The sequence below is a fragment of the Natator depressus genome, chromosome 18, assembly GCF_965152275.1.
Source record: "Natator depressus isolate rNatDep1 chromosome 18, rNatDep2.hap1, whole genome shotgun sequence".
In the NCBI taxonomy this organism is placed as follows: Eukaryota; Metazoa; Chordata; order Testudines; family Cheloniidae; genus Natator; species Natator depressus.
The window spans coordinates 3202484-3223101 of record NC_134251.1 but is presented as its reverse complement, the minus strand read 5'-3'; the positions used below and the strand labels follow the sequence as shown (position 1 = coordinate 3223101).

General features: G+C 44.5%; 1 protein-coding gene across 8 annotated transcripts in view; it reads right to left on the bottom strand.

Moving 5' to 3' along the window:
* The window catches only part of CCDC30 (coiled-coil domain containing 30), a 136756-nt gene that overhangs the window by 27528 nt on the left and 88610 nt on the right, over positions 1–20618 (bottom strand). For all 8 annotated transcript variants that reach the window (XR_012642346.1, XR_012642345.1, XM_074975513.1 and 5 more), the window contains 6 exons: positions 17184–17321; positions 15761–15927; positions 14586–14835; positions 10696–10872; positions 9431–9640; positions 4548–4705 (listed from right to left, as the gene is read on the bottom strand). Coding sequence is in view for 6 of the 8 variants with exons in the window: in XM_074975513.1 (XP_074831614.1) it covers positions 4548–4705; positions 9431–9640; positions 10696–10872; positions 14586–14835; positions 15761–15927; positions 17184–17321 (1100 nt within the window). In the remaining 2 variants the exon portion in view is untranslated. The remainder of the gene's footprint in view (positions 1–4547; positions 4706–9430; positions 9641–10695; positions 10873–14585; positions 14836–15760; positions 15928–17183; positions 17322–20618) is intronic.

The window sequence follows — 20618 nt, the reverse complement described above, 5'->3', positions numbered from 1 at the left end:
CGGCAAGGACAGAGGGGAGCGAGGTGCCTCCCAACCTTGGGTAACCCCAGGAAGCGTCACAAATGCTAACTGCATATCTTTGTGTTGTGGCCACTACACATGTTGCCATTCCTGGAGTCAGAGACCTTGTGATGGGGAAAAGATTTATTTTAGGACCTGTCCACATGGGAAAGTTAATTGTGAAATAAGCTAGGGAATGTAAAGTGCAATAGCTTCTCCACACTAGCTCCCCGAGGAGACGCTCTTATTCCACTTCCAAAATGGATTAACCAAAGCAGAAATGCTATTCCCCAGTGTAGACAAGCCCAGAGTCCATCCTCACCTGAGAGCAGGTGCAGGTCCTACCCAGCCACTGCAGGAGGTGCACTTCTGAAATTCATTCCAGTTCTAGGGATATCATGGTTCTAAGCGTATTCACCATTAGCAGTACAGGGAGTCCCCCTGAAACCGCCAATTATCTCCAGGACCAGAAGGACCTTGTTAACCTTACCCGTTGTTCAATACCCCAAAGCAAACATGCCATAGAACCCCTCCCTTGCTTCGGAACAGTGCGGCATAATCTAGGCGTTTACGTCCGTAATGGAAGCTTCCAACAGTGACTGATGCAGCAATGTCTCCCTGAGTTTGCACAGGGACAGGGACTGTAGTGGGATGTGCCCCATTCAGTCTCAGTGGGAGTTAATGCTGAGGCCAACTGACGACCATTTCGAAGTTGACACTGTTAACTCTTTCATTGCTGATCACCCAGCCAATGTGTTTATCCGTTGGTACTGAACGCCCTGGTGAATGCTGGGGTGGGGGGCAGTGAGGAAGGCGGGTGCTGTCAAAGGTTGCTGGAGTGGGGAATTATGGGCCTAATTCAGTCTGAGGTTACAGGACTCTACTGGCAGAAAGTCCACCAAGAGCAGTGGCACAAGAGCCAGCTGGCGGGGAAGTGGGTGAGATCAGCACCATCCCAGGCAGCCTCTGCAGTGGAGTTCACAGAGTACTGCCCAGCGTGCAAAGCCACGGAGCTGCTGCAGCTGCTCCTCTGCGTGCTGATCCAGGATCTTCCTGAAAACATGGCACGGCAATGAGGCAGAATCCCCAAAGGTCCTGCCTTCCCTCTAGGGAAATGATTTTCCTGATCCAGCTGCCCCTGTGGGTTGCGTCCCCTTGTCCTTGAAGGGTCGACTCAGGCTCTAGGAGTTCACAAAAAACTCTCCACGTTTCCACAGCCCTAATAATCTCTGTTGATGTGAAATGCACTGTACTATCTATGCAGCCTGGCACACAATGGCTATCTCTGCTGTGGAGATTCCAAGTCCTTTCCTCCCTTAGTCCCATCTAGCTTGCTGAATATTCACACGTGGTTTCCAAGACTAAAGCCCAGTCCCCATGTCCTTAATTTACCCACAGTTCTCTATAATCTCAGCACACTACGCCCTTTGCCAGTGACCCCTGCTATGTTCGTACTGGCTGTAAATGCAGACATTACAGCTTATGCCATAGGCGCTGACTCCGTGGGTGCTCCAGCCCTGGAAAAATTGATGGGTGCTCTGCACCCACCAGCAGCCAAGCTCCCCACCCCACCCCTCTCCCCAGCTCACCTCTGCCTCCGCCTCCTCCCCTAAGCACGCTGTGTCCCCGCTTCTCCTCCCAGGCTTGCCACCGCGAAACGGCTGTCTCAAGGCGTAACAAGCTGTGGGAGGGAGGGGGGAGGAGTGGGAACGTGGTGTGCTCAGGGGAGGAGGCGGGGAAGAGGCGGGGCCAGGGCAGGGGTTTAGGGAAGGGGTCCAATAGGGGCAAGGAGGGGGCGGAATTGGGGCAGGGACTTTGGGGAAGGGGTTAGAATGGGGGCAGGGCAGGGGCGGGAGGAGGCGGGGCAAGGGTGGAGTCAGGGTGGGGTCAGGGATGGGGGTGTGCGAGCACCCTGCAGTGCCAGAAGTTGGTTCCTATGGCTGATGCTATTTCTCATTTCACTTAACAATATGTTTAGACAGACATACAGATAACATTAGCTACCGTCTCTCTAGGCTCTTATACTGTGTCCATCACCATGGTATCTGAGTGCCTGCTCTGCTGCTCAGCCTTATAGGTAGGGCCCTACCAAATTCACGGTCCATTTTGGTCAATTTCACAGTCATAGATTTTAAAAAATAATAAATTTCATGATTTCAGCTATTTAAATCTCAAATTTTATGGTGTTATAATTGTAGGGGTCCTGACCCAAAAAGGAGTTGTGTGTGTGTGGGGGGGGGGTCACAAGGTTATTGTGGGGGGAGGGTCACGGTACTGCTACCCTTACTTCTGCACTGCTGCTGGCGGTGATGCTGCCTTCAGAGCTGGGCCCTCTGTCAGCAACGGCTGCTCTCCGGCTGCCCGGCTCTGAAGGCAGAGCAGAAGTAACAGTGGCAATACTGCAATCCCCTGAAAATAACCTTGAGACCCGCTTGCAACTCTCTTTTGGGTCAGGACCCGCAGTTTGAGAAATGCTGGTCTCCCCTGTGAAATCTGTATTGTAGAGGGTAAAAGCACATAAAAGACCAGATTTCAGGGGGGGAGACCAGATTTCACAGTCCATGACACATTTTTCATGGCAGTGAATTTGGTAGGGCCCTACTTATGGGATTCAAACTTGTAGATTTAATGCTATTTACTATATTTGTCTGGACCCTTCCTGCCCCTTTCCCAGTTTGAGAAATTAAACACAGTTACTTTTCTATTCAGGGCCAGATTCGGGGTTCAAACAGCCTCTTGTACTCTTGGCCCTGATGCCTACATATTTTATCCTGTCCATCATCTGCCAGTGTGGTAGCTATAATGGATTCCAGTTAAACTCCATCCACTGTCTGCCCTTCATCAATAGTCTTTGTTACTCCTTTCAATAATGCAGTTAATGAATCACATCAGAACACACACTCAGTGAGGGGTGGGGGAGAACCTTGGCGTTTGGTAATGCTGAAAGTGACTGACTCTTAGTGTCCAATGACACACAAAGCTGGGAGCACTTTCTAAAGGCTTAGACCAGAGAAAAACCTAAAGTATTATTCACATCAAGTCTGTGGACCATGGCTTTGCCAGGATGGAACAAATAAAATCCACAGGATGATTAAGGTGGAACTCCATGGCCTTTCCTTTGCCTGTATAGCTATACTGGCAAAGCCCCTAGTGTAGACACAGCTTCTACCAAAAAAAGGAGGTTTTCTGCTAGCGTAGGTAAACCTCTTCCCCGAATGACATCAGCTATGTCGACAGAAGCACTCTTCTCTCGGCATAGCTGTGTGTGCACCTGGGGATTTGCCAGCATCACTATGTTGGCTGAGTGGGGGGTCTCTTCACATCCTGACTAACTTAGCTAGGCTGACAAAATTTGTAGTATAGACCTGACCTGTCAGTCACCCCTTTGGAAGGAACGTAGTATGTGTCCATAACATCAACTTATCTTTAAAGGCTGTAGTCAACTGGATCACTCACTAGGGCCTGCTGCTCACTCGCTCTAGGAGCTGAAGTCCAGATTCCATAACGATGGGCACACTATAACCAAGGCCCTGTGTACTCTGCAGCAAGCTGGACCTAGCTTTTGCGGTGAGGTCTCTGGGTTCTGCAGACTCTGGTGGAAATCTGGACCGTCCCTGGCAGCTTTGGGTGAATTTAAAAAATTGAGGTTTTTGTTGAGTTATCGACCTGGCAAACCCTCTCTGCCAGATCCACCTACTCCTCCAGTCAGGAGCAGTATGGTTTTGTGGCCGGTGCACTGGACTGTGAGTCAGGAGAGCCGGGTTTTATTCTCTGGGTTCTGGAATAGAACCCAGCTCTCCCACCGACTTGATGCATGACCTTGGGCAAGTCACTTCCGCTCTCTGTTCCCCCTCCCAACCTTTGTCCATCATATTTATTTAGACTATCTGTTCTCTGGGGCAGGGACCATCTTGTGCCCTGTATTTGTACAGCACCCAGCCCTGCGGGGCTCTGATCTTGGTTGGGGTCTGGAGGTGCTGCCATATCACATATAGAAATAATAATGCTAAAACCCCATTCTGGGGCAGGGAGGCTTTTTGCTGAGCTGAGGCGTCCTGTGACTGGAATGCCTTCCCAGCAGAACACTGGCAGGCTGGATATTTGCTCCACATCTGGAGGTTTTTGCTGCTTGTCATTAGGCCTTTGCAGCCCCCTGTGGAGTTTACTTGCAGCACACACCATGCGACACTCAAGTCACACCGCCCCAAGAGGACTGCTCAGAATTCCCTTTCTAGGGTTTTGATTTCTGTAGGGGAGACCATGACAAAAGCATTCCCCTGTCACCTCCCTCCTCCTCCTTAGGGTTGTCAACAGTGCCCATCACCACAGCCTGGTGACAGTGCGGACACCCTTAGTTCTGGGGGGGGGAGGGGATCCCCGTGCCCACACTCATCATTTCCTGTTCAGGCTAACGCAGTAATGCAGCCCATCTCCCCTGCCAGGCAGAGCGCCATGTAAATGGTAGGCCGGCGTGTTCCCGGAGCAGCCAGCATCCTGGGACTAGCACCCCCTCACCTCAGCAACATGACAATCTCAGTTCCTTTCACCTTTTCCGCTGCTCTTCCTGGAACTGCCGCCGCAGCTGAGTTTCCCTTTCTTGGGCCTCCTTTAACTCCTCCCCCATTTGTTTCCTGCCCAAAACGTGGGTCTCAGTTAGGCGGAGCTGGTGATGGGACTCCTTCAGTTTTTGCTGTAGCTCCAAAACCTTGGGGGAAATTGGTTGCAGATTAGATAAACAGTAAATGACAGGTTTTGGCTGGATGCTGTCAATAACAGCTGGCTACTGCAAGTCAGCATGGGCTGCGGGAGAACAGAACCTGTCTCTGGTACAGTCGGCAGGGCCAGCCTCTCCTACCCCTGCTGCATGCTAATTTCTGGTACCACAATGCCACCTCTCCTGCCTGAAGGAACGGCTTCTCCAAACCTTTCCTGGAACAGGGAATGCACAGACAGTGACTACATTAGAAGCAAGAGGAAGACCTAGGACAGGGTAGGCCCATTACTCAGTGAGGAGGGAAAAACAATAACAGAAAATGTGGAAATGGCAAAGGTGCTTAATGATTTCTTTGACTCGGTTTTCACCAAGAAGGTTGGTGGAGTCTAACATAGTGAATGCCAGTGAAAATGAGGTAGGATCAGAGACTAAAATAGGGAAAGAACAAGTCAAAATTACTTAGACAAGTTAGATGTTTTCAAGTCACCGGGGCCTGATGAAATGCATCCTAGAATACTCAAGGAGCTGACTGAGGAGATATCTGAGCCATTAGTGATTATCTTTGAAAAGTCATGGAAGACAGGAGAGATTCCAGAAGATTGGAAACGGGTAAATATAGTGCCCATCTATAAAAAGGGGAATAAGGACAACCCGAGAAATTACAGAGCAGTCATCTTAACTTCAGTCCCTGGAAAGATAATGGAACAAATAATAAAGCAATTAATTTGCAAACATCTAGAAGACAACAAGGTGATAAATAACAGTCAGCATGGATTTGTCAAGAACAAATCATGTCAAACCAACTTGATAGCTTTCTTTGACAGGGTAACAAGCCTTGTGGATGGGGGAAGCATTAGATGTGGTATATCTTGACTTTAGTAAAGCTTTTGATACGGTCTCGCATGACCTTCTCATGAACAAATTTGCATGCCTAATTTAGTTCCACAGTGAAAAATACAGTGAATGGAAGCAGTGAATGAGGAAGCAATGAATGCGGTAGAGGAACCCCCAAGGGGAGAGGCAACTCTTGATCTAGTCCTGAGTGGAGCGCAGGATCTGGTCCAAGAGGTAACTATAACAGGACTGCTTGGAAATAGTGACCATAATATAATAACATTTAACATTCTTGTGGTGGGAAGAACATCCCAACAACCCAACACTGTGGCATTTAATTTCAGAAAGGGGAACTATGCAAAAATGAGGAGCTTAGTTAAACAGAAATTAAAAGGTACAGTGACTAGAGTGAAATTCCTGCAAGCTCCATGGACACTTTTCAAAGACACCATAATAGAGGTCCAACTTAAATGTATACCCCAAATTAAAAAATACAGTAAAAGAACTAAAAAAGAGCCATCGTGGCTTAACAACCATGTAAAAGAAGCAGTGAGAGATAAAAAGGCATCTTTTAAAAAGTGGAAGTCAAATCCTAGTGAGGTAAATAGAAAGGAGCATAAACACTGCCAAATAAAAGGTAAAAATGTAATAAGAAAAGCCAAAAAGGAGTTTGAAGAACAGCTAGCCAAAAACTCAAAAGGTAATAACAAAATGTTTTTTAAGTACATCAGAAGCAGGAAGCTTTCTAAACAACCAGTGGGGCCCCTGGACGATCGAGATACAAAAGGAGCACTTAAAGACGATAAAGTCATTATGGAGAAACTAAATGAATTCTTTGCTTCAGTCTTCACGGCTGAGGATGTTAGGGAGATTCCCAAACCTGAGCCATCTTTTGTAGGTGACAAATCTGAGGAATTGTCACAGATTGAAGTGTCACCAGAGGGGGTTTTGGAATTAATTGAGAAATTTAACAATAACAAGTCACCGGGACCGGATAGCATTCACCCAAGAACTCAAATGTGAAATTGCGGAACGATTAACGATGGTTTGTAACCTGTCCTTTAAATCAGCTACTGTACCCAATGCCTGGAAGATAGCTAATGTAATGCCAATATTTAAGAAGGGCTCTAGGGGTGATCCTGGCAATTATAGACCAGTAAGTCTAACGTCAGTACCGGACAAATTAGTTGAAACAATAGTAAAGAATAGAATTGTCAGACACATAAATTGTTGTGCAAAAGTCAAGATGGTTTCTGTAAACGGAGATTGTGTCTTACTAATCTATTAGAGTTCTTTGAGGGGGTCAATAAACATGTGGACAAAGGGGATCCGGTGGACATAGTGTACGTAGATTTCCAGAAAGCCTTTGACAAGGTCCCTTACGTAAATTAAGTTGTCATGGGATAAGAGGGAAGATCCTTTCATGGATTGAGAACTGGTTAAAAGACAGGGAACAAAGGGTGGGAATAAATGGTAAATTTTCAGAATGGAGAGGGGTAACTCGTGGTGTTCCCCAAGGGTCAGTCCTAGGACCAATCCTATTCAACTTATTCATAAATGATCTGGAGAAAGGGGTAAACAGTGACGTGGCAAGGTTTGCAGATGATACTAAACTGCTCAAGATAGTTAAGACCAAAGCAGACTGTGAAGAACTTCAAAAAGATCTCACAAAACTAAGTGATTGGGCAACAAAATGGCAAATGAAATTTAATGTGGATAAATGTAAAGTAATGCACATTGGAAAAAATAACTCCAACTATACATACAGTATGATGGGGGCTAATTTAGCTACAACTAATCAGGAGAAAGATCTTGGAGTCATCGTGGATAGTTCTCTGAAGACGTCCACGCAGTGTGCAGCGGCAGTCAAAAAAGGAAACGGGATGTTAGGAATCATTAAAAAAGGGATGGAGAATAAGACGGAGAATATCTTCTTGCCCTTATATAAATCCATGGTACGCCCACATCTTGAATAGTGCATACAGATGTGGTCCCCTCATCTCAAAAAAGATATACTGGCATTAGAAAAGGTTCAGAAAAGGGCAACTAAAATGATTAGGGGTTTGGAATGGGTCCCATATGAGGAGAGATTAAAGAGGCTAGGACTTTTCAGCTTGGAAAAGAGGAGACTAAGGGGGAATATGATAGAGGTATATAAAATCATGAGTGGTGTGGAGAAAGTGAATAAGGAAAAGTTATTTACTAGTTCCCATAATATAAGAATTAGGGGCCACCAAATGAAATTAATGGGTAGCAGGTTTAAAACAAATAAAAGGAAGTTCTTCTTCACTCAGCGCACAGTCAACCTGTGGAACTCCTTGCCTGAGGAGGCTGTGAAGACTAGGACTAAAACAGGGTTTAAAAGAGAACTGGATAAATTCATGGAGGTTAAGTCCATTAATGGCTATTAGCCAGGATGAGTAAGGAATGGTGTCCCTAGCCTCTGTTTGTCAGAGGGTGGAGATGGATGGCAGGAGAGAGATCACTTGATCATTACCTGTTAGGTTCACTCCCTCTGGAGCACCTGGCATTGGCCACTGTCGGTAGACAGGATGCTGGGCTGGATGGACCTTTGGTCTGACCCAGTATGGCCATTCTTATATTCTTATGTTCAGGGCTCCCCAGGTTGGAAACAAAATACTGGGCGAGATTCACAAATATGCTTTGGACTCTTCCAGCAAGCCCAGGGGGAAGGGATAGCTCAGTGGTTTGAGCATTGGCCTGCTAAACCCAGGGTTCTGAGTTCAATCCTTTAGGGGGCCATTTAGGGATCTGGGGCAAAAATTGGGGATTGGTCCTGCTTTGAGCAGGGGGTTGGACTAGATGATCTCCTGAGGTCCCTTCCAACCCTGATATTCTATGATTAACTGACTGCTCCAATGAATCAGTGTGAGATACTAGACTGCATTTTCGAGGGTGGCCCCGATTTTCCTCTCATTTACATTGGTGTAAAGCATAAAATTGATGTAACTACAAAGTGAGGAATCAGGCTTGGTACCATATTGCATATGCATTTGGGTACAGAGTTAAGGCTATCTGTGCAACCTAACTTTATTATTATTTGCTGCTACTGTGTGCTTACAGACTAGATCCTGCAAACAGACCCATGTGGACAGAGCTCAGCAACCACATACAGTCCCGCTTGCTTCTATAGGATTCTAGGTGCACACATGGCAGCACCTGGATGACATGAACTGCAGGCTTGGGCCTTAGTTTGCAACTTCTGCATAGTTTTTTGGACGGAATGTTTATAGATTAGTATTCAAATCAAAGGGGGGAGGTAGGAGAGATTTGCTTGCTTCTGCTTGAGTTTATCCCCATCTCTGTATGGGTCTGATCCAAAGCTAACTAAAGCCAAGAGGAGGCTTTCCACTGATTTCAATGGGTTTTGGATTAGACCCTGTATTGCTAATCCAACTCAGAGATCACTTTATTAATTATTATTATTAATATTGCTGGAGCACCTAGGAACCCAGTCATGGACCTGCTGTGCTAGGCACTGAAGAAACACAGAACAAGAAGACAGTCCCTGCCCCAAAGAGCCCACAACCTAAGTACCTGACAAGAGTTATCAAGTGGGTACAGACAGAAAGGCAGACGCGGGAGTACAAGGAAACAATGGGAAAATATTCTGAATTTCAGAAATAAGATTTCAAAGATGATGTTCAGATTTGCATATTAATATATTCATTTTGTTCCTCGTAATAATTGAAATGCACTTCAAATACTTCCGAAAACCTCACAAGTGATCAAAAACGAGCAAACTGTGCATCTGAGTACTAAGACATTAGCTACCAGTGCATGCTTTTTAGTCTGAACTTCTGCAGACTACAACTGATGAATGCAGATTTGAGACTAATGCAATGTAGGTTGTATATTTACCTTTTTCTCTGCATCAGTAGCCCTAGATTTCTCCAGTGCAAGTTTCTCCTGCAGACTGCTCTGCAGTTTACTACTCTGGGAGTGCTTCAGCAGCTCTAGTTCAAGTTCTTTGACTTTCTGCTGACTGTGCTCCCATTGCACAGTGAGAGAGGAGCACATATTGGTTGAGTCGGTTAACTTCAACTGGACTTGTCTCAGTTCAGCTTTGACCTGAGTTTGACAAGGAAAGAAAAGTACAGAATTGAGCACTGACTTCCATGTGCTTCAAGCAAAATGGACTGATAGGGAAAAGGGAGGTGGGGTTACTAGACAATCCAATATAGCGAAAGATAAACAAATGCACAATGTTTTGTGCTGAGTCAGCACCAATGCCAGCTGCTCCCAGGATCATCAGGAGTGTTGGGTTTCTGTATGCTTTAAAAATATCCTTGAAAAATAAATAAAGAAATACTGGACACGGCAAGATATTTCAATTAATGCAACAGTCGTTAGAGCCAACATCGAGGTAGAGGAATGGAAATATGCAAGTCTAGGGCGAGATTTTCAAAAGATTCAGCTCTACAAATCTATTCAAACAGTCACTGATTTTCACGTGTTTCCAGGACTCCTGCACTGGGAGACTGGGATCCCATGAATATGGATCTAAGATGACAATGTTCAAAGAAGAAATGCTGACTTCTAGTTCCAGGCCTGACCTTTACTCCCCCTGTGGCCTGGGACTTAACCTCTCTGCCTCAGGTTCCCCATATGACAAGTGGAGATAATAGCTACATAACTTCCTCCCAGGGGAGCTGCGAGGATGAATAAGTGAGCACATGGAAGAGGTAAAGCTACATCTATTACAGAGCTAGATCTGGTGCAGGCCACGAACTCCTCTATCACTCTCCAGCTCAGCAGTAATTACTGAGCGCCTACCAGTCCTCCTCATTTGGGACTTCCTCAGATGATACGGGCTGGATGCTAATTGGGGTGCTACAGACTTTGCGCTAAATTCTGTCTCCTTTATGTTAAGGCAACTTGATGCCACTCTGGCAGTAGAAAAGAGGCCCTAATAACTTACTACCATTTTAAGTTACTGCCAATGCAGTGTAAAGGGCCTTTGCATTCTTGAGAATCTGAACCATGACAAACTGAGCAAAACTTGCATCTCACCTTTTGTCTCTGAAAGAGCTGGGAATGAAACTCCCACTTGTCCCCAAACTGTGGTGAAAACGCCCCTGGAACCCATGGGGCGTTTAATGCAGTGGCACACACCATGCACGTACCTTGGTGCTTTCTTGCTGGAGCAAGATATTATACTTCTTTAAGTCCAAGTTTTTCTCCCTTTCATATCTCAGCTCTTTCTCAGCCGAGCTGCACAAATTCTGAACTCTGTGGAAATCCTGTCTCAGTTGTTGCATTTCCTCCTGTTGCTGCTGCAGGAGTCTCTCTCCAGACAGATACTGCATTAATAAGGAAACAGAGGCATGTGAGGAGGGGGAAAATTAGGATGATAGGAGGATTCTTGGTTGAAAAAAAGTCTTGATTAAAAAGGGGAGGTGAAGGCAGCAATAAAAAATTTAAAAAGTAATACATAGTAATGAGTACTAATCAACAGTTAGGAAATTCAGACAATTGATAAGGGAAGCAAAAGGTATCAATGAAAATTCTGTGGCCAGTCAAATTCAGGAAAATAAGAAGGGATTCTTTAAATATTTCAGGAATAAACAAAATTCTTGCAAAGGTATAGGTACAATACTAGACAAGGATGGTAAAATTATCAACCAGGATGCAGAAAATGCCAGGGTTCAATAAATATTTCTGTTCATAGATTCCAAGGCCAGAAGGGACAACTGTGATAATCTGGTCTGACTTCCTGTTCTGTATTCAGAAAGAAGGAGGATGATGTATTCACATCTTATAGTGATAATGAAATACTTACTATTCCATCAGTAACAAGGGAGGATGTTAAACAGCAACTATTAAATATTTTTAAATCTGCAGGACTGGATATTAAGGGAATTCAGCAAGGAGCTCTCTGAACCATTAATGTTGATTTTTAACAAATCTTGGTGCATGGGGGGAGTTCCAGAGACCGAAAAAAAGCTAATATTGTGCCAATATTTGAAAAGGATAAATAGGATGACCTGGGTAACTTAAAGGCCAGTTAGCCTGACATCAATCCTTGTCAAAATCATGGAAAGGCTGATATGGGATGCAATCAGAAAAGAATTAAAAGACTGTAGCATAATTAATGCCAATCAACATGGTCTCATGGAAAATAGGTTTTGTTAAAAATGATACCACTTTTGATGAGATCACAAGTTTGAATGATAAAGGTAAATGATAACATAATATACTTAGACTTCTGCAAGGCATCTAAGTCCTGCATGACATTCCAATAAAAAACGTAGCACTATGTAAAGTCAATGCAGCCAATATTAAATGGATTAAAAACTACTTAACTGTCAGAGTGCAAAAAGTAATTTTAATTGGGGAATTGTCATCCAATGAGAATGGTTCTAGTTGGGGTCTTGTAGGGATCTGTTCTCAGTCCAGTGCTATTTAGTACCTTTATCAATGATTTGGAAGAAAATATAAAATCATTGCTGACAAACTTTGCAGATGAGGACAGATCAGTTATACTGACAGACCTGGGCTGCTTGGTAAGGTGGACTCATTTGAACAACATGCATTTGAATACAGACTGACGCAAGGTCATACATTAAAGAACAAAGAATGTAGGTCACACTTATAAGACTGTACTCTGGAAAGCAGTGACTCTGAAAATGACTTTGGGGTCATAGTAAAAACCAACTGAACATGAGCTCCCACTGTGATGCTGCAGCTAAAAGGGTGAACACAATCATAAGCAGGGGAATATCAAGTAGGATAAGGGTATTACTTCTGTTTATTGCATTAGTAAGACTATTATGTTACACCCCTTATTCTTTATGGAAATATGCTTACGATATGGATATGGCATAACAGATATATGTTATGTAAGATGGGTCTTGTAAGGTATCGTTGGAAAGGTAATAATTTACTGAATGTGATTATTCAATTTGTATGCATGTATCATTTCTGTATCTAAAGTTAGGAATATTGACTATGTAATAATTACAGATGGGTGTGTACTTGGGAAACCCCCACCAGACAACAGGCCTTCAGCCTTGATGGGCCATTAGGAAGAAACAATAAGACTTTGAAGATATTCATCTCTCTGCTTCCTGAGAGGCGTCCTGGGATGCTGCTGTGACACTACTTGGTCATGTCACTTGGTACTAAACACCATCTTGGACTTCTAGTAATTTTCCACTAAAAGGAGGGGGAGGTCAAGACTGTGAAACAGAAGTTTCCCGCCTTATGTAAACCTTATTTAAGGCTGGGGAGTAAGCTGATCTTTGTTTACTCTTCATGGAATCCCCACCCAGGATGACTGCTGGAAACACCTAAGGGCACGTCTTCACTAGCAACATTAAAGCACTGTCATGGAGCTCTCCCAGTGCTATAAAAAAAACACCTCCATGAGGGGAGTAGCTACCAGTGCTGGTGCACTGTCTACACTGCCACTTTACAGTGCTGAAACTTGCAGCGCTCAGGGGTGTGTTTTTTCACACCCCTGAGCGAGAAAGTTGCAGCGCTGTAAAGTGGCAGTGTAGACAAGACCTAAGGAACAAGGACAAAGGGAAAGTGGGAGGAGTACTGAACCCAGGCTGGAAAAGGGATCTGGTCTGTGAATAAGATACCTGAAGATTTAAGCTGCAAGCAGGGTAGCTAACCTTCAAGAATTTCTGCAACCTGCCTAAAATCAACATTTAGAGCGAGAAATTACTTCTGGAAACCAGTCTCTTTAAGATCTTAAGCTTGGTATTGTGTTTTGTTTCATTTGCTTAGTAATCTGCTTTGTTCTGTTTGCTATCCCTTATAATCACTTAAAATTTACCTTTTATAGTTAATAAACTTATTTCTTGTTTACAGCATAACCCAGTTTGTGCAATTCATATCTGGGGTGGGGAGCAAGAAGCTGTGAATATCACTCTCCACAATGAGGGAGAGGGCAAATTTTTATGAGCTTGCGCTGTGTAGACTTTTTTATACAGTGCAAGACAGTATTGTTTTGGGTTAACTCCCCAAAGGGGGTGTGCACTTGAGTGCTGGGCAACTTCCTAGCTGAGTATTCTCATAGAGAGCTGCCTGCAGACTCTGTGTGATTCTATAGCTGGTGCATCCCTACCTGTGTGTGTGTGCTGCCAGAGGCCGGAGAGCCTGATTCAGCAAAACAGGGAGAGGGAGCCTAGGCTAGTGGAGCAGGTGGGCTCAGTGAAACCCCAGTACATCAGGTGGCATCCCAGATGCAGGGACGGGGGGTCCAACCCGTCACAGAGACTATTAGTGGATACTGTGTCCCATTCTGTGTCCCCACCTCAAAAAGGCTTTTCTAAATTTGAAAAGGGTTCAGAGAAGAGCTACAGGAATAATTTGAGGTCTGAAAACCTGCCTTAATAGTGAGAAACTAAAGAAGCTTGATCTAGTGAATTTATCCAAGAGAAGGTTAAGTGATGACTTGATCACCACTTACAAACACCTATATGAGGAAAAGATTTCTGATAGCAGAGGGCTCTTTAATCTACCAGAAAAATGCATAACAAGATCCAATGTTTGAAAGCTGAAGCTAGACAAATTTAGACAAGAGAAAAGACACAAACTTTTAACAGTAAGGGTTACTAACCACTGGAACAATTTACCTAGGGATGCAGTAGATTCGCCATCACTTGAAGTGTTTAAAGTATGACTGGTTTTCTTTCTAAACGATATGCTCTAGCTCAAACAAGAGTTATGGCTTAAGGTAGAAATTACTGTCTATGTCCTGGGTTAAGCGGGAGGCCAGACCAGATGATCAAAATGGTTCCTTCTACCTTTAAATCTATTAATCTATGAAGCTTCATATAGGAAGATGGGAAAGTGAAATTGGTTAATTACTTGTTTTTTTATATATGTATTTTACCCAGGTAAATTAATCAGTTCTCCACAGCATGCAATGATGTTGCAGTGGCTTGTTGGCTGATAAAAACTATTTCACTGTTCGAGTTCACTTTTTATCCAGCTTATGCCCCTACACTGGTTAAACTACTCAAAATGGAGGAGTGGCACTTACTGTAAGAGGTTCTCATACCTGTTTAATGCTCATGTTTAATGCTGAGTTACATTCAGAGCTCCGGGGGTTGAGAGGCTGGGTCTCTTGGCTCATCTCAGATTTAATGCTTACAGCCTCTTCTATCTTGTTGTGAAATTGTTCCCTTGTAGCCAGGATGTCTTGTCTTAGCTGAGCATTTTCTTTCTGTAACAGTTGTTTTTCTTCATTGCTTCCCTTCACCTGCTTTTCTAACTCCTCTGTTTTCTTGTTGCTCTCTAATAGCTTGGTACTTGAGGTAAAAATAGTAAAAAAAACCAAACAAACAAACTTCAGTCAAATTACTCATGATGGGTGAAATTCACCATTGTAAAGGATCAGCAATATGCCTAGGCACCACTGAAGCTCTCAAGTGGCTCACAGGCCTTGTGCTAATAGTTCTACATAGGGTGAATTTCACCCAGAGACTCGGGGCTTGTCTACACGGGCACTTTACAGCGCTGCAACTTCTCGCTCGGGGAGGTGAAAAAACACCCCCCTGAGTGCAGCAAGTTTCAGCACTGTAAAGCGCCAGTGTAAACAGTGCCCCAGCGCTAGAAGCCGCACCCCCAGTGCTGGTAGCTACACCTCTCGTGGAGCTCTCTCCCAGCGCTCTGCCGTGACTACACAAGCCATGTTAAAGCGCTGCCGCGGTAGCGCTTTAGCGTTGCCAGTGTAGATTAGCCCTTGCGCTGGAAAAACTAAATCTGAGGCAATTCACTCCTTTAGTTATGTTAGTGCAAGTCTGTGTATGGAGACTCTTATTTCTGTTTCAGAGGGTCCACAGGCAGAACTTGTACTTACTACAAAAAGGTGTGAATTACAACCAATTTCGAAGCAAGGTTGCATAAGCTGAGAAGGGAACTAAAATAAAAGTGTTCCGAAAGGGCCAGAGCAATCTCACATTTACACAGGTGTGAATCTGGAGTAACAACACTGAAATAAATCAGTTACTCCAGATTTACAGTAGTATGACAGAGAAGACTCGGGCTCAGCAAAAGCCTGAGTGCAAGACAGCTGAATATTTGAGCTGGAATAGGAGAAAAAAAGGCATCTGCTGATCTCTCATTCATGCACTTTATAAAAACAAGCGCTAAGATTTTAAAAAAGCTGAACATTTCTAGGTTAGTCACTGAAGATAAAATGCAAAAAACACAGAGGGTGCTATTAAGATTTACCATAATTGCTCTCTCTCTCCTCCCAGGATTTCGATCTGTTCTTCCAATATTCTTGCTTTAGTCATAAGCTCTTTATATGTCCTTTCACTTGTTGTAAAGTTTTCATCTGTCTTCTGATTCACTACAAGCTGGTTTAACTGTTCACATTCCTGTGAGAGCTCAGAGACCTGTAAAGTCAGACTTGTAAATGTCATAAGACTGATTTTCTATGATTTCATGGAAATCTTTCATGGGGTATAAGAAAGTCTAGTGACTCCAACTAAAGAAAACTTGTAAATCTGCAATATAAAGTCTAAATTACCCTAAATTACCATATTTCTTCAATATTTTGCAATACTGTGCATGGGAAATCAGTGAGCAGTTTACACATATATCAAGGGAAGCTCTACCATAAAATCACATTTGTCTATTTGGATTTGTACCCTTATTGCTTATCTACAGCTCTAGGTATATTACAAATTTTAAAATACAAAGTACAAAGTAAAGTCATAAAACATCTGCTGATGCACACACTATCTAACAGACTGCAACACACAACAGAATAATATCTGTCTCCTGGCCAATACCCTGAGCATGATTGACACCTCTTTCCCAACTACCAGTCATCCCAAATGCACAGAGAAAACAGATGGACATCCCAGCATTCCCAGAGCATTAACAAATCCAGGCTCTGGACACGCTGGTGCACCACAGGAGTCTTATGACCATGGTGCATCATAGGAGATGAGGCATTGAGGCATACAAACTACAACTCCCATGAGGCACTGTAGCAGCACAGATGGACACAGATTAGTGTTGAACTGACCCGAAACAAAATATTTTGATTCAGTTTGACAAATTGAAATGTTTCAAATTTGGGTCAACTGGACCTGCAGCAAAATACTTCGTTTCAATTTCCCCAAGGGAAAAATCAACAAATGATGGTAAAATTTAGTTCACTAGGAAGGTCTCTCACAGAGATAGGAGCTTGATACTTTCACTGTGAAATAATGAAATTACACTGGACAATAACAGAGCCAGCACTTGAGACCGTGAAAAAAGATGCAAAGCTAATAGTGGGAGAAGGAGTTGGAGATGAAGGACTCAGAGAACATAAAGAGTGCTTAGGAACACAGGAACTGCTGGATTGGATCAGACCCATTGTCCGTCTAACCCAGTCTCCTGTCTTTCACAGTGGCCAGACTCAGACGCTTCAGAGGAAGGTGTAAAATACCTGCTAATCCCCAGTAGTTAGAGATTGGCTTAAATTCGGAGGCATGAAATTTAATATCTCTTCCCAAATTTGTTGGCATTAACTACTGTAACTGAATAATCTTGCTATCCATGTAATGTCCTGTCCCTTTTTGAGAAGTGCAAATTGTCAGATTTTGTCAATGTCAGTCAATGGAACACTGAAAGACTACTGATCTCACTAAATCCTCACCTTTGTTTCCAATAAAGTATTTTCTTGCTGTAGTTTCTCATGGGTTACATTAAGGAAATCTCTTTCTTCTGCCGCACCTCGGAGATTCTGGAGCTCATTATAAAGACTCATGAGCTCTGACTTTGAATTATGTAATTCCTGGTTCAAAAGAAAAAGGAGTTAGTCAAAGAAGCATATCACTAATTCTAGGCACAGATTAAATGAGAGTCATTTGTCTATTTAGATATTTAATAATCTCTTGTATTTAAGGAAAAAGCAAGTTCCAAAGGGCTTTGCATGTTGTTGGTTAACAACACATCGTTTACTTAGTTTTCCTTTGATTTACAGGAAAAAAGATATTGCCCCAACGATGAGGTGCTCCTCCTGTGTTCTGACAAAGATTTAAATGAATAAGCTCAAACCATTACCCCAGATACAGGTTATACCCATAATAGACTGTTCATTCCATCCAAAGTTAAACCCTCATGCTCTGACCGTAAATACTATACTAGAGCTGTGCATTCAGAGGGTTGAAGCAGGGTTGAAGCAGGTTCTCCTGGGAATTTGAGTGGCCTGTTCCATGCTGCGATCTACTTCTCTGGTCAAGTGTCCTTGGATGGTGAATCAGGCAGGTAAGGTGTTTATCCCAGGCTTTCTCCTCAGAGCATATTCTGTGGTATCTGAGTGCCTGGCAGTGGATAACATATTTCTTAGGCCATGTCTACACTAGCATTTATGTTGGCAAAACTTTTGTCGCTCAGGGGTGTGAAAAAACATCACCCTGAGACAAGTTTTGCTGGCACACGCACTCATGTGCACAGTGCTAGAGTGGTGGGAGACACTCTCCTGCCGACATAGCTACGGCCGCTAGCTGCGCTGGTTTTATATGTCGAGAGGAGAGCTATTTCCTGTTGGCATAATGCAACTACATGAGTGGTCTTACAGTGGCACTGTATGGGTACAGTTGTGCGGCTGTAAGCTTGCAAATATAGACATGGCCTTAGTGTTTGGGACAGGGTGCCAGAATGGGGTGGGCGGCCATGGCTTTCCCCACTTTTCACCACAGGCCCCGCCCCCCATCTCTCCTCTTCCTCCCGAAGGCCCATACCCTGGACAGGCCAGAAGCGTAGCCCAGCTGGGGAGCACAGGCAGCTGTGGGGAGCGACAGACCCTCCACCTGCCCATGGTGCGGGGGCCTGAGAGCAGCCCCCGGCCCATGTCCCTGCCCCCTGCGTTCCCAGCCCTGGGCAGATGGAGGGTCTGTAGCTCCCCACAGCTGCCTGGAAGGCACTTACCATGGCTGGTCTGCGGCTCCGAGGCCCCGCCCCCCTGGCTGGGGCTGGGTCGGGGTAAGAGCTGCATGAACAGCTGTGGGGAGCCCCCCCACTCCAGGCAGCTAGAGGGGCCTGGGCTCCCTGGCCCCACTCTGGCTTCTGGCTTCGCCAGGGCAGAGCCTTGGGGGAAGAGGAGGGACACGGGTGGGGCCACAGAGGGGGCAGGGGCCCTGGTCCCCTCACTTTTGGGAAGGCTCCACTGTCCCTGGTTTGGGATGGTTACTGAATCTGTGAAGGTAAGTGTGGTGATTCATGGATCTCTTGTATATAGTGGTTTGTAAGATTTCATTTTTGAAGCTGATTGTGATGTCCCGGGTGTTGATGCTGGTTTGGGAGTGTTCTAGAGAGAATTTGATGGACAAGTGGTGATTGCTGAAGTTCTGATGGAAATCTATGAGGGAGTTTAGGTTGTCTGTCCAGAGGATGAAAATATCATTGATGTACCTCAGGTGTATCATTGGTTTCATGGCACATTTGTCCAGAAAATTATTCCTCAAGATGGCCCAAGAAGAGGGCCCATATTAGTGAGATGGACAAGCTTACACAGAGCTCTTCTTCACGTCACTGTGGAAGCTCAAAAGCTTGTCTCTCTCACCCACAGAGGCTGATCCAATAAAAGATATTACCTCACCCTCCTTGTCTCTCTAATATCCTGGGACTGACCTGGCTACATCAACTCTGCATACAACCATGAAGAAGTTGGTATTCTGGGGAACCATCCTAGTACCCAAGGCTGTTCCCATGGTTTGAACAAAATGTGTATTGTTGAATGTAAAATTGTTATGGGTGAACATGGAAAAAACCAAAACCCTCCAATCACCTACTACCCCACACTGGAACTCATACGGGGTATCATTAAACAGCTACAACCCAAATTCGATGTGCTCCACATCCTGAAATAAATCTTTTCCAAACCCCCTGTTCTGGCCTTCAAACAACCCCCCAACCTCACCAAGATCATCAGCAGAAGCAAGCTCCCCATAGGCCCACCAATTCAAAGCAGCACCAGACCCTCCCAGAACAACAGATGCAAAACCAGCAGACATATCTCCACTGCTGTGATGATCAATACCCCCCACAAAACACTGCTCAAGATCCAGGGGTCTGACACATGCCTATCACAATATGTGGTGAAACTCATCCAGTGCACTAAATGCCCAAACAACAACTATGTGGGTGAAACCAGACAATCACTACACTCTCAAATGAACTCACACAGGAAAATGATAAAAGACAAAAATATCATGTCACACATGGGCAAACACTTTTCACAAAACGATCACTCCATATCTGACCTCATCGTCCTCAACGAAAACCTGCACAACACCGTCAAAAGATGAGCCTGGAGCTCAAATTCATAACTTTGCTAGACACTACAAATCATGGTCTTAATAAAGACACTGGATTTATGGTTTATTACAACAATCTGTAACCCACTGCCCCCCACCCCTCCACACACCTTTTTTTGTCCTTTGACTACAAAGTTGTTAACTGGCCACTTCAGCTTGAATGGTCTCTGACTTCCATTATGTGTTAACTACTTATGCTAAACAATCTGTCCCACCTTGTGTTCACCTGTGACACTGGGAGCATCTTTCCCAGACCTGAAGAAGAGCTCTGTGTAGCTCCAAAGCTTGTCTCTCCCACCAACAGAAGTTGGTCCAATAAAAGATATTCCCTCACCCACCCTGTCTCTCTAAAATCCTGGGCCCAACAAGGCTACAACAACACTGCAAACTACTACGGCCAGGTCCACACCACAGATTTATACTGACAAAAAGAACAGGAGGACTTGTGGCACCTCAGAGACTCACAAATTTATTTGAGCATGAGCTTTCGTGAGCTTATGCTCAAATAAATTTGTTAGTCTCTGAGGTGCCACAAGTCCTCCTGTTCTTTTTGCGGTTACAGACTAACACGGCTGCTACTCTGAAACCAGACTTATATTGGTGTAACTACGTCGCTCAGGTCAGGGTTGTGAATAATCCACACCCCTGAGCAACATGGGGGGGGGAGGGATAGCTCAGTGGTTTGAGCATTGGCCTGCTAAACCCAGGGTTGTGAGTTCAATCCTTGAGGGGGCCATTTAGGGATCTGGGGCAAAAATTGGGGATTGGTCCTG